This window comes from Muntiacus reevesi, chromosome 2, assembly GCF_963930625.1.
Source record: "Muntiacus reevesi chromosome 2, mMunRee1.1, whole genome shotgun sequence".
Lineage (NCBI taxonomy): Eukaryota > Metazoa > Chordata > Mammalia > Artiodactyla > Cervidae > Muntiacus > Muntiacus reevesi.
The window spans coordinates 10749217-10764044 of record NC_089250.1 but is presented as its reverse complement, the minus strand read 5'-3'; the positions used below and the strand labels follow the sequence as shown (position 1 = coordinate 10764044).

The following is a 14828-nucleotide window of genomic DNA, read 5'->3' as shown; positions in this document are numbered from 1 at the left end:
GCAAAGTAATGTCTCTGCTTTTATATATGCTTTCTAGGTTGGTCATAACTTTCCTTCCAAGGAGTAAGCGTCTTTTCATTTCATGGCTGCAATCACCATCTCAAGTGATTTTGGAGCCCCCAAAAATAAAGTCTGACCCTGTTTCCACTGTTTCCCCATCTATTTCCCATGAAGTGATGGGACCAGATGCCATGATCTTAGTTTCCTGAATGTTGAGCTTTAAGCCAATTTTTGCACTCTCCTCTTTCACTTTCATCAAGAGGCTTTTTAGTTCCTCTTCACTTTCTGTCATAAGGGTGGTGTCATGTGCATATCTGACGTTATTGATATTTCTTCCAGCAGTCTTGATTCCAGCTTGTGGTTCTTCCAGCCCAGCGTTTCTCATGATATACTCTGCATTTAAGTTAAATAAGCAGGGTGACAATATACAGCCTTGATGTACTCCTTTTCCTATTTGGAACCAGTCTGTTGTTCCATGTCTAGTTCTAACTGTTGCTTCCTGACCTGTGTGTAGGTTTCTCAAGAGGCAGGTCAGGTGGTCTGGTATTCCCATCTCTGTCAGAATTTTCCACAGTTTATTGTGATCCACACAGTCAAAGGCTTTGGCATAGTCAATAAAGCAGAAATAGATGCTTTTCTGGAACTCTCTTGCTTTTTCTATGATCCAGTGGATGTTGACAATTTGATCTCTGGTTCCTCTGCCTTTTCTAAAACCAGCTTGAACATCTGGAAGTTCACCGTTCATGTATTGCTGAAGCCTGGCTTGGGGAATTTTGGGCATTACTTTACTAGCATGTGAGATGAGTGCAATTGTGTGGTTGTTTGATCATTCTTTGGGATTGGAATGAAAACGGACCTTTTCCAGTCCTGTGGCCACTGCTGAGTTTTCCAAAAATGCTGGCATATTGAGTGCAGCCCTTTCACAGCATCATCTTTCAGGGTTTGATATAGCTCAACTGGAATTCCATCACCTCCACTGACTTTGTTCGTAGTGATGCTTTCTAAGGCCCACTTGACTTCACATTCCAGGATGTCTGGCTCTAGGTGAGAGATCGCACCATTGTGATTATCTGGGTCGTGAAGATCTTTTTTGTACAGTCCTCCTGTGTATTCTTGCCACCTCTTCTTAATATCTTCTGCTTCTGTTAGGTCTATACCATTTCTGTCCTTTATCGAACCCATCTTTGCATGAAATGTTCCCTCGGTATCTCTAATGTTCTTGAAGAGATCTCTAGTCTTTCCCATTCTGTTGTTTTCCTGTATTTCTTTGCATTCATCACTGAGGACAGCTTTCTTATCTCTCCTGGCTATTCTTTGGAATGCTGCATTCAAATGGGAATATCTTTCCTTTTCTCCTTTGCTTTTCGCTTGTCTTCATTCCATAGCTATTTGTAAAGTCTCCTCAGACTACCATTTTGGCTTTTTGCATTTCTTTTCCGTGAGGATGGTCTTGATCCCTGTCTCCTATACAAGTAGTCTCCTGTCCATAGTTCATCAGGCACTCTGTCTATCAGACCTAGTCCCTTAAGTCTATTTCTCACTTCCACTGTATAGTCATAAGGGATTTGATTTAGGTGATACCTGAGTGATCTAGTGGTTTTCCCTACTTTCTCCAATTTAAGTCTGAATTTGGCCATAAGGAGTTCATGATCTGAGCCACAGTTAGCTGCTGGTCTTGTTTTTGCTGACTGTGTAGATTCTCCATCTTCGGCTGCAAAGAATATAATCAGTCTGATTTCGGTGTTGACCATCTGGTGATGTCCATGTGTAGAGTCTTCTCTTGTGTTGTTGGAAGAGGGTGTTTGCTATAACCAGTGTGTTCTCTTGGCAAAACTCTATTAGCTTTTGCCCTGCTTCATTCTGTACCTCAAAGGCCAAATTTGCCTGTTACTCCAGGTGTTTCTTGACTTCATACTTTTGGATTTCAATCCCGTATAATGAAAAGGATGTCTTTTTTTGGGAGTTAGTTCTAAAAGGTCTTGTCGGTCTTCACAGAACCATTCAACTTCAGCTTCTTCAGCGTTACTGGTTAGGGCATAGGCTTGGATTACCGTGATATTGAATGGTTTGCCTTGGAAACTAACAGAGATCATTCTGTCATTTTTGAGATTGCATCCAAGTTCTGCATTTGGGACTGTTTTGTTGACCATGATGGCTACTCCATTTCTTCTAAGGGATTCCTGCCCACAGTAGTAGATATAATGGTCATCTGAGTTAAATTCATCCATTCCAGTCCATTTTAGTTTGCTGATTCCTAGAATGGCAACATTCACTCTTGCCGTCTCCTTTTGACCACTTCCAATTTGCCTTGATTCATGGATCTATCATTCCAGGTTCCCATGCAATATTGCTCTTTACAGCAGCGGACCTTGCTTCTATCACCAGTCACATCCGCGACTGGGTCTTGTTTTGCTTTGGCTCCATCCCTTCTTCCTTTCTGGAGTTATTTCTCCACTGATCTCCAGTAGCATATTGGGCACCTATCGACCTGGGGAGTTCGTCTTTCAGTATCCTATCATTTTGCCTTTTCATACTGTTCATGGGGTTCTCAAGGCCAGAATACTGAAGTGGCTTGCCATTCCCTTCTCCAGTGGACCGCATACTGTCAGACGTCTCCACCGTGACCCATCCGTCCTGGGTGGCCCCACACGGCATGGCTCAGTTTCATTGAGTTAGACAGTGGTCCTGGGATCAGATGGGCGAGTTTTCTGTGATTGTGGTTTCAGTGTGCCTGCAGGTTAGTCAGGGGCCCAACTGGGATCTGAGTCCACACCTGAATGACTCCAGAGCCTGTGCTCTTTGTGTTAGGTCATATAGTAATGGGGGGTGGGGGATTATGATTCTTGTATTCAGTTGATACTTGTTATGCTTCAAGCTCTTATTTTCTTCTCCAGCATGTCCCGAAACCAAATTTAGCAAAGCTACTGAAGGCTTTTCAGCAATCCAAGAGAGACGGTAAGTTATTTGAAGACTGTCCTCCTGGTGTTATTCACTGATTTGAAATTACACAGGTTCTCATATACTCTCCCGTTTTTACTGTATTAGAAGCAGAAAGTGGCATTGTGAGACGGGAGAGTACCACCTTCTCTGAGAACAATAATTCTGATAGTGAAATTGAAGATGTGCTTGAAACCTTTCCCAAACCATCACCCGGAGTCCAGGGCTTCCCTCATCCTGCCTTTCCAAGGCCTGATCCTCTTCCAAAACCACTCAAGACTCTAGCAGGCCTTGGTCTTGCAAAGGTAAGTTGTGTTGTTTTTAACTCTTGTTTTCCCCTGTTCTTTTCCACACACCATTCCCTTGATCCTTATGATGACAAAAAGGATTCCACCATGGAAATGGAAGGCTTCAATGTCATGATACAAAACGATGTGATAGTAAGAGCAATATATCTGCATGATTCAGATTTATAAATGTTGGCATACTAAGTATGCCATTTAGAAAGAAAAGAATTACAAAGCAATTAGGAAAAAGAGCTAGATGAATATGAAGATGGGGAGGGCGATGAAGGGGAAGAATTCATTTAAGAAGGATAAGATGAGTATGAGGTGGAATGAAGGTCAAGATAAAACAGATTATTTTACAAACACAGCAGACATAGTGAGGGTAAGTCAGATGAGGTACTCTATATTATAAATATGAGATGAATTATTTGAAATTCAACTTAGGAGAGAGTGAGGTCGTGAAAACTCAATAGTTAGACTCTTCTGAATGACATATAGCCGAGTTTTATGAAGAACTGAAAGAAAATTTGATCCTTAGGATTTTTGGTTGTTGTTTTCGAGGTTGGTGGTGGTTTTTGGTTTTTTTTTTCTTTAATTGAAGTGTAGTCATTTACAATACTGTGTTAGTTTCAGGTGTATAGCAATGTGACTTGGTTACACTTGTATATGTATATATCTATATTGAATATAGTTCCCTCTGGAAGTTCATTTCAATTTGAAGTGATTTTTCTTTTTAAAAAAATTCTCACTTTGAAATGAATGAAGCAGTGTCTTCTATTTAATCTAGCAAAACTTTCATTCGTAGGGAGTTCTAGGTGAGCTCTGTTTTAGGCCTTAGCAACTGTATTATGAATGAAGAGTTTGTGGCCCTTCCGTTTCTTGTGGTTACTAACTTACTGTTTGATACATACTTAATGTACTTAACTAGTTTATCTTGCTGTTTGGTATAGTCTTGGTGGAGGTTTTGGATCTTTTTGAAAATGAAGAGGAAATAAGTAAGCATTTTATCTTCTCTTTTACTAAACTTATAATTTATAATTATATAAATGAGATTCTTAAACTCTCTTCATGACATAAGAAAATTTTAAGTTGCAACAGTCTTAAAGAAAAAAAATGTAGAAATTCCCCCCCCCCCCACCTCCGGAGAGATTCTGATTCATCTTTTCCTAATATCTGCAAGTAATGGGCAATTGCACATATTAAATGAATGAAATCACAATTCATGATTTTTTTCTTATGTAGACTACTTGTTATAAAATCATAAGGAAAGAAGAATTACCAACAGTTTGTAAAATTGTCTCAGAAAGATAATTTTTTTACTTTCAAAAATATCTATAGTAATAAGTATATTCCATTTTAAGAATTTTATTAAAGAGTAAAATTTTAAGAGTTTTTTCTAAGAAGTTATTTTTAAGTTAAGTTTTATTTTTAAGAAATTTATTTTTAAGAAACTATTAGCTTCAGTATTTATAGGTGTTAAATTAGCATGTCAGTTCTTTGTTACACATGTTAAACAAAAATGCGAATTCTTCCATATCTAAAACTCAGTCATTGTGGTTACTTGATTTTTTCAGCTCATTTGTTTTTTCCTGATGTGAATATTGAGTCCTGCTTGATAATCATAGATGTATTTGAAAACTTTGAAATCTCCAACTTGGATAATCATAGCTTTACTACTTTTTTAATATCTAGATTGTTCCTTCAATCTTTATCTGCCATTTGCAGAAGGCATAGATAGAAAATTAGAGCCGTTAGAAAAGAAGAAGACGAGGAAATTTTCAAATGGGGTTTTTAGAAAATGTATTTATTCTTTAATTGAAGGATAATCTCTTTCCAGAATTTTGTTTATTTCTGTCAAACATCAGCAAGAATCAGCCGTGGGTACACCCGTGTCCCCTCCCTCCCAAACCCCGTCCCACCTCCCTCCCCATCCCACCCTTCTGCATTGTCTCAGAGTCCCTTTCTGAGCTGCCTGAGTCCTACAGCAAATTCCCACTGGCTCTCTATTTTACACATGAAATTTTATATTTCCATGTTACTCTTTCCATCCATCTCACCCTCTCCCTCCTCCCCTCCTCCATGTCTCTAAGTCTGTTCTCTATGTCTGTTTCTCCATTGCTACCCTGCAAATAAATTGATCAGTACATTTGTAGATTCAGAATCTTTGTAGATTCCATATATGTGCAAATAGTATATGATATTTATATTTTTCTTTCTGACTTGATTCACTCCAGAGAAGGCTCTAGGTTTGTCAGCCTTGTTAGAGCTGACTCAGATGTGTTCCTCTTTATGGCTGAGTAATAGTCCATTGCATGTATTGTTCTAGTTCTGTGAAAAATGCCATTGGTCATTTGACAGTGATCACACTGAATCTGTAGATTGCATTTGGTAGTATAGTCATTTTCACACTATTCATTCTTCCTACCCAGGAATATGGAATATCTCTCCACCTGTTTATGTCGTCTTTCTTTTCTTTCCTCAGCGTCTTAGAATTTTCCGTATACAGGTCTTTTGTCTCCTTAGGTAGGTTTATTGCTAGATATTTTATTCTTTTTGTTGCAGTGGTGAATGGGATTGGCTCCTTAATTTCACTTTCTGATTTTTCATTGTTAGTGTATAGGAATTCAAGTGAGTTCTGTGTATTGACCTTGTATCATACAACTTTGCTAAATTCACTGTTTAGCTGCAGTAATTTTTTTTACTAGAAAATAGTTTCTCTTGGGTTTTCTATGTGTAGTATCATGTCATTTGCAAAAGTGAGAGTTTTACTTCTTTTCAGATCTGGATTCCTTTTATTTCTTTCTCTTCTGATTGCCATAGCTAGGACTTCCAAACCCATGCTGAATAATCGTAGTGAGAACGGACAATGTTGTCTTGTTCCTGATCTTAGAGGGAATGCTTTTCATTTTTCCTCATCAAGAATAATGTTTGCTGTGGGTTTATCCTATATGGCCTTTACTATGTTGACATAGGTTCCTCCTGTGTCCATATTTTGAAGCGTTGTTGTCATAAACAGGTGCTGAACTGTGTCAAAGGCTTTTTCTGCCTCTATTGAGATGATCACATGGTTCTTATTTTTTAGTTTGTTAAGATGGTGCATCACATTGAAATTGGTTTGTGCATATCGAAGAATCCTTGCATCCCTGGCATAAACCCGAATTGATCATGGTGTATGAGCTATTGAATGTGTTGTTGAATTGTGTTTGCTAGTATTTTGATGAGGATTTTTGCATCTGTGTTTGTCAGTGATATTGGCCTGTAATTTTCTTTTTTGTGTTGTCTCTGCCTGGTTTTGGTATCAAGGTGATTGTGGCCTCATAGAATGAGTTTGGAAGTGTTCCTTCCTCTGCAGTTTTTTGGAAGAGTTTCAGAAAAGTAGGCATTACCTCTTCTCTAAATGTTTGACAAAATTCCCCTGCAAAGCCATCTGGCCCTGGGCTTTTGTTTTTGGGAGATTTTGGATAACACGTTCTATTTCAGTGTTTGTAATTGGCTTGTTTGTCATTTTTATTTCTTCCCTGATTCAGTTTTAGGAGGTTGAACTTTTCTAAGAATCTGTCCATTTCCTCTCAGTTGTCCCTTTTATGAGCGTATTGTTGCTCATAACGTTCTCTTATGATCCTTTTCATTTCTGTGTTGTCTGTTGTAACCTCTCCTTTTTCATTTCTAGTCTTGTCAGTTTGATTTTTCTCCCTTCTGTTCTTGATGAGTCTGGCTAGTGGTGTGTCCATTTTGCTTATCTTCTCAAAGAACCAGTATTTAGTCTGATTAATCTTTGCTATTGTTGCCTTCATTTTCTTTTTCATTTATTTCTGCTCTGATCTGTATGATTTCTTTCCTTCTGCTGACTTTAGGGGGTTTGGTTCTTTTTCTAGCTGCTGTAAATGTAGAGTGTTGCCTGTTCAGTGCTTTTCTTGTCCTTGAGGTAGGATTGTGCTGCTATCAACTTCTCTCTTGGAAGTGCTTTTACTGAATCCCATAGGTTTTGGGTGATCGTGTTTTTGTTGTCATTTATTTCTAGGAAACTTTTGATTTCCCTGCTTATGTCTTCAATAACCTTTTCATTATTCAGTAATGAATTGTTTAATCTCCATGAATTTGTGTTTTTTGCCATTTTTCTCCTGTAGTTGATATCTAGTCTGATAGTGTTGTGGTCAGAGAAGATACGTGATACATATTTTCAATGTTTTAAAATTTACTGAGGCTTGGTCTGTGGCCCAAGATGTGATCTCTCCTGGAGAATGTTCCATGTGCAGTTGAGAACAAAGTGTATTCTTCTGCATTTGGATGGATAGTCCTGAAGATATCAACTAGGTCCATTGGGTCTAATGTTTCATTGAAGTTTTGTGTTTCCTTATTGGTTCTCTGTCTTTTTTTTTTTTTTTTTTTCATTTATTTTTATTAGTTGGAGGCTAAATACTCCACAACATTGCAGTGGGTTCTGTTGCACATTGACATGAATCAGCCATGGAGTTACATGTGTTCCCCATCCCGATCCCCCTTCCCACCTCCCTCTCCACCTCTCCTCTGGTCTTCCCAGTGCACCAGGCCCGAGCACTTGTCTCATGCATCCCACCTGGGCTGGTAATCTGTTTCCTTATAGATGATATACATGCTATTCTCTCGAAACATCCCACCCTCGTCTTCTCCCACAGAGTCCAAAAGTCTGTTCTGTACATCTGTGTCTCTTTTTCTGTTTTGCATATAGGGTTATCATTACCATCTTTCTAAATTCCATATATATGTGTTAGTATGCTGTAATGATCTTTATCTTTCTGGCTTACTTCACTCTGTATAATGGGCTCCAGTTTCATCCATCTCATTAGAACTGATTCAAATGAATTCTTTTTAATGGCTGAGTAATATTCCATGGTGTATATGTACCACAGCTTCCTTATCCATTCATCTGCTGATGGGCATCTGGGTTGCTTCCATGTCCTGGCTATTATAAACAGTGCTGCAGTGAACATTGGGGTGCACGTGTCTCTTTCAGATCTAGTTTCCTCAGTGTGCATGCCCAGAAGTGGAATTGCTGGGTCATATGGCAGTTCTATTTCCAGTTTTTTAAGAAATCTCCACACTGTTCTCCATAGTGTCTGTACTAGTTTGCATTCCCACCAACAGTGTAAGAGGGTTCCTTTTTCTCCACACCCTCTCCAGCATTTATTGCTTGTAGACTTTTGGATAGCAGCCATCCTGACTGGCGTGTAATGGTACCTCATTGTGGTTTTGATTTGCATTTCTCTGATAATGAGTGATGTTGAGCATCTTTTCATGTGTGTGTTAGCCATCTGTATGTCTTCTTTGGCGAAATGTCTGTTTAGTTCTTTGTCCCATTTTTTGATTGGGTCATTTATTTTTCTGGAATTGAGCTTCAGGAGTTGCTTGTATATTTTTGAGATTAATCCTCTGTCTGTTGCTTCATTTGCTATTATTTTCTCCCAATCTGAGGGCTGTCTTTTCACCTTACCTGATTCTCTGTCTTGATGATCTGTCCATTGGTGTAAGTGGGGTGTTAAAAGTCCCCCACTATGACTGTGTTGCTTTTGAATTCCCCTCTTATGCATGTTACTGCTTGCCTTGTGTATTGTGGTTTTTCTATGTTGGGGGCATAAATATTTCCAATTGTTATGTCTTCTTCTTGGATTGACCCTTTGATCATTATGTAGTGTCCTTCTTCGTCTCTTATGATATTCTTCATTTTAAAGTCTGTTTTGTGTGAAATAAGGATTGCCACACTGGCTCTCTTTTGGTTACCATTCAAATGGAATACCTTTTTCCATTCATTTACTTTGTCTGTATTTGTCTCTAGGTCTGAAGCGGGTCTCCTGTGGGCAGTATATATATGGCTCTTGTTTTTGTATTCATTCAGTTATTCTGTATCTTTTGGTTGGTGCATTGAATCCATTTACATTTAAAGTACTAATTGATATATATGTTCCTGTTGACATTTTCTTAATTGTTTCTGGTTTGTTTTTATAGATCTTTCCTTTCTCTTGTGTTTACTGGCTGTAGGTCCCTTTAGTATTTGTTGTAAGGCTGGTTTGGTGGTGCTAAATCCTCTTAACTTTTGTTTCATCTGTAAACCTTTTGATTTCTCCATCAATTTTGAATGAGATCTTTTCAAGTAGGGTTTTCTGTTTCTTTCTTACATCACAGTAGTACTTTAAAATGCCTCATAATTCCATCCTCACATAAACATTTCTCTTCTACAAATTAAAACTTGTCTTTTAAGATCAATTTTAAAACAGAGTCTTCTTGTAGCATCTTGAATGGGTGTTTTACAATTAAACCTTTTCATTAAACTTAAAAATGCCTATTATGGTAATATGTCAGAAACAAGTATTTGCATATTTTTTAAAAAGTATATTTTTATATCCTTGAAACATGTTGAAATACATAATTGACCATTTTAATCTCATAGTTTTCTTCCCCTGGTATTGTTTTATTTTCAAAAGTTCAGAATTCTGCCTAGGTTTGCATTAATTATACCAAGTTAGTATCTTTTACAAATAATTAAAGTATATGTTTTTCCTGAAGAAGTTAATCTTTTTCTAATTCAAATGTTTTTACCCAAATCCTTTCTTCTGAGTCCCTTGCATGCCTCAAAATAATTTATTATACCCCAAACTGAAGGCATTATCCCTGACGCTTCCCTCATCCCTGACTCTTTATAAGCTGTCCCTTCATCTGTCCTCCCCATCCTAGTAGACAGCATCCCTGAATTTCAGCCACAGTAGGAAAGATCCTGGACTCCAAACGTCCTTGAAATTACCAGCTCCAGTCACTCAGGAAGTTCAGTATTTTCTGCCTGCTTATCAGTTTTCATATCTTATCACCATAACTCACTGTCTCACCTATAATCTTGAAATATTCTTTTCTAGTTTGGCTACCCTGATGTTCTTTTTTATGTTGCTGCCAGAGTAATCTTTCTAAAATATTCTTGCTAATCTTTTCATTCCTCCTGGCTGTGCAGTTTGTTTTAGAATGACTGTTACCATTTCTGTTTGGCTGTTTTTAACGCCAAATTAGCTTTTTAATTGCAGTTTCATGGACACTTTGGGTGATGCACAGTGTCTGGTGTGCTTACTGCCCACGTGGAGATTTGCTTACAGGCTTTTGGTTTCTGTTTTCCTCTTTACTGCCCTCCTGTACATACTGTCATGTTTGCTGCTTCCTTCAGTCTGCGTCTGAATTTGGCCATAAGGAGTTCATGGGCTGTGCCACACTCAGCTCCCGGTCTTGTTTTTGCTGACTGTATAGAACTTCTCCATCTTTGGCTGCAAAGAATATAGTCCACCTGATTTCGGAATTGACCATCTGGTGATGTCCATGCGTAGAGTCTTCTCTTGTGTTGTTGGAAGCGGGTGTTTGCTATGACCAGTGTGATCTCTTGGCAGAACTCTGTTAGCCTTTGCCCTGCTTCATTCTCTACTCCAAGGCCAAATATCCAAATAGGGAAAGGAGTACATCAAGGCTATATATTGTCACCCTGCTTATTTCACTTATGTGCAGAGTACATCATGAGGAACGCTGGTCTGGATGAAGCACAAGCTGGAATCAAGATGACTGGGAGAAATATCAATAACCTCAGATATGCAAAGGACACCACGCTTATGGCAGAAATTGAAGAACTAAAGAGCCTCTTGATGAAAGTGAAAGAGGAGAGTGAAAAGGTTGGCTTAAGACTCAACATTCCAAAACCTAAGATAATGGCATCCGGTGCCATCACTTCATGGGAAATAGATGGGGAAACAGTGGAAACAGTGACAGACTGTATTTTCTTGGGGTCCAAAATCACTGCAGATGGTGGCTGCAGCCATGAAATTAAAAGACAGTTGCTCTTTGGAAGAAAAGTTATGACCAATCTAGGCAGCATATTAAAAAGCAGAGACATTACTTTGCCAACAAAAGTCCATCTAGTCAAAGCTATGATTTTCCCAGTAGTCAAGTATGGACGTCAAAGTTGGACTATAAAGACAGCTGAGTGCCAAAGAATTGATGCTTTTGAACTTTGTTGTCGGAGAAGACTCTTGCAAGTCCCTTGGACTTCAAGGAGATCCAACCAGTCCATCCTAAAGGAAATCAGTCCTGAATATTCATTGGAAGGACTGATGCTGAAGCTGAAATTTTGACCACCTGATGCGAAGAACTGACTCATTGGAAAAGACCCTGATGCTGGGAATGATTGAAAGCAGGAGGAGAAGGGGACGACAGAGGATGAGATGGTCAGATGGCATCACCAACACAATGGACATGAGTTTGAGTAAACTTTGGGAGTTGGCAATGAGCAGGGAGGCCTGGCGTACTGCCGTCCATGGGGTCACAAAGAGTCGGACATGACTGAGGGACTGAACCAAATTGAACTTGATACTTCCTTGTGCAGGGCAGTCTTTTCCCTTTCATTTGAATAAAAGCATGGCACCTAATAAAATAAAATATTTTTGTGTTGATGTAATGCCTTTACTTGTTTAGTAGATCCCCGTCACTTGAAGGAAGAAGATGACACTTGCTTCTTCCTGTGTGAACCTGGTGCTCCAGTTTTGTCTCTCGATACAGTTCCCAGTAACTGTGATCTGTTTTCCACATGACTTGTTGACGTTGGTGCACACCGCATCTGTGGGTTCGGGCCGCCCTTCCTAGAACCCCCCTCCCATCCCGGCTCCGCACGCTCTGTCTCTGAGACACAGCCCCTGTCCCAGCGTTCCGTGTGCTTCGCGGGTCCTCCCGCCTCCTCGCCCCTTGGAGCCCGTCCTGCACTCTCTGCCCCTCAGCTGCAGAGCTGCCGACGGATCCTCTTCTGCTCTTGTTTGCTTTCATGTGTCTCTGCCTCACCCAGACACACACCAGAGTCACTTTTCTTTACAGTTCTAACTCCTCCCGGGACATCCTAAAGGATGTCCTAGACACAGTGATTGCTTGTCGTCTTACTGATGGACTGAATGACCAAATGAATGAGTATGTTTTCTGAAGTTGGGTTTTGGTTTCATTTTGTCTTGTTTTTATAGGAAGGAGCCCCCAAACCAGAACTTGTTGAAAAAGAAAGTGATACTTCTATTATTGAAAGGGCTCCCCAAGAACAAGCAAGTCATGACCATTTGACTTCTGTTGATAGAGCACACAAAAATAATAAACATGGTAAGTTAGTGAATGTCTGTGAATTTTTTCTATACTTAAAAGCAAATATAAAAACATGTAAAGGGTATGGATCCAAATACGATATCCATTTTGTTTTAAGTACATTTCTTTTGCTCTCTTTCTTCAGAAGTGTCCTACCTACTACCAACTTTATATTCCTGAAAATGCTTCAACCCTCTGAAATTCTTTTCCGCTAGTTTATTTTATTGAAGTATTTGTGGATAGAGATAGACTTACATATGTCTTTAAAATTCATAGTAGTGAATGTTCTCATTAATGTATCTGTGACTGCATTTTACAGACATGATGTCAGCTGTAGGACTGGGAGAAGAGGAAGATACAGAATCGCCTTGGGATTCTGAGGTACTGTCTTCTGTTACTATTTTGAAATGTAAGCCCTGAGTAATAAGAACATGAAAGCAGGAGATGCTGTGACTTTCTAACCTTTGCATTTCCCCATCAAAACTTTGTTGTTTCTTTTAACCTACACTCCCTGCTAAATATTACCACATAGTACACTTTTGTTCATTTGCAAGGTTCACCTAATGGAGTCAGTGTAGTACAGAAACCAAGGCTTAGAGATGGTAAGGAATCTGTTTGAGTTCTGAAGTTACATTTATCTGAATATTGAAAGATTGTTTCAGGTCAGTCCATGGCCACATGTTTCTTTGTTTGTGTGTGTGTGTGTGTGTGCGTGTGCATGCGTGTGCATGGCCACATATTTCTTTGTTTTGTGTGTGTGTGTGTGTGTGTGTGTGTGTGTGTGTGAGGTCAGTGTTTCTTTGTTTTGTGTGTGTGTGTGTGTGTGTGTGTGTGAGGTCAGTCCATGGCCACATGTTTCTTTGTTGTGTGTGTGTGTGTGTGTGTGTGGTCAGTCCATGGCCACGTTTCTTTGTTTTGTGTGTGTGTGTGTGTGTGTGTTTATCACCTGTTTTTTAGATTCTTTTCCCATATGGGCCATTGCAGAATATTGAGTGGCATTCCCTGTGCTAGACAGCAGGTCCTCATCAGTTATCTGTTTAATACACAATAGTGTGTAGCGTGTATGTGTCAGTCCCAATCTCCCAGCCAAATGTATGTTTATTTGGTACATACGCATCTGTAAACCTGCTAGAGAGGGTCAGAGAGAAACAGGTTGAATTGTGGTTTTTTATCACTTGGACCTTGAAAGATAGTGCTTGAAACTTGAAAGTGTTACTGTCTTTGGATTGTCAGATTAATCTGAAAGAAACATTTCAACAGAAGCAAAAGCATGGGGAATAGTAATAAATATGTGGGATTGTAATAGCAGCAGTTTGCTTTAGCAGTGTTTTAATAAGTACAATCCATTTTGGATTGTTTAAGTAGCAGGGGGACTTCCCTGGTGGCTCAGACGGTAAAGCGTCTGCCTACAACGTATTAGAGCAAGGTTCGATCCCTGGGTCGGGAAGATCCCCTGGAGAAGGAAATGGCAATCCACTCCAGTACTCTTGCCGAGAAAATCCCATGGATGGAGGAGCTAGGCGGGCTACAGTCCATGGGGTCGCAAAGAGTCGGACATGACTGAGCGACTAAACTTAAGAAGCAGGGCAGAGCATCTTTGTAGCAGCCGTACCTGAGGTAACATAAAGTAACGATGCCCTGTTTGAAGGTGGCAGCTATGGAAGGAGATAGGAAGGGCCTGATGTCTTCATTGCTGGCAGCCACTGCCTGGTGATCCAGCAGTGTATGAGGTCAGCATCCAGGTTCTGTCAGTTGGCAGCTGTGAGATCTTGGCAAAACCTGTCTTAACTGGGTTAAATGTAGGAAGTTTTTAAAAGTAGGGTATTTTCTTAAGAAGACATTAGGAAACCTTCATGGAACTCAATATTCATTTTAACAGAGTATCTCTGAGAGTGTTCCACAGAAGTTTCTGGATCATTTATCTGGAGATGAAAGAGGAAAAAATACATTAAATGGACAAGCAGAAGGTAAGAGCTCTATTTTATAGAAAGGTTATTTGACAGAACATTGATTTAAAATGGGAATATTCTAACAGGCAAAAAAAAAAAAAAACACCCCACCTGTCAGATGCATAGGGAGGAAAAAGATGAGAAGAGGAGGGAAATTGTGTATCTTATCAGGTGTCAGGCACAGTTGAAATTGAGAATCCAGTTTAAGGAGCTAAATTATTAGTTCCTGGACTTCTTGGAGGTCCAAATATTAAGACTGTCCAGGGCAGGGGTGGAGGCTCGATCCCTGGTGAGGGAACTAAGACTCCACATGGCACATGGACAAAAGAAAAAATTATTGGTTCTGTTTCAAGATACTCAACAGCCAAAGGAAGGTTGAGAAATAAGAGGAAAGAGGGAATGGAGGATGACAGAGGCAGAGGGCACAGGGAGGAAATGAAGGAAAAGGAAGCAAGGGCCTATGGGGGAGGGGCCGTAAGAAAGATAGGTCTTCAGGAAAAGGGAGTATTTGACGTGGGCGGTGACTGTGAAGTGA

The 14828-nt window shown here is 39.6% G+C and overlaps 2 protein-coding genes across 2 annotated transcripts in view; both read left to right on the top strand.

Annotated features, from left to right (window-relative positions):
- LOC136159106 (ninein-like protein) overlaps positions 1 to 14828 on the top strand; it is a 129174-nt gene that overhangs the window by 52358 nt on the left and 61988 nt on the right. The window lies entirely within an intron of this gene.
- LOC136159094 (ankyrin repeat domain-containing protein 7-like) overlaps positions 1 to 14828 on the top strand; it is a 71231-nt gene that overhangs the window by 32324 nt on the left and 24079 nt on the right. The window contains exons 13-14 of the mRNA XM_065920908.1: positions 2895 to 2955; positions 3046 to 3242. Of these exons, the coding sequence (XP_065776980.1) occupies positions 2895 to 2955; positions 3046 to 3242 (258 nt within the window). The remainder of the gene's footprint in view (positions 1 to 2894; positions 2956 to 3045; positions 3243 to 14828) is intronic.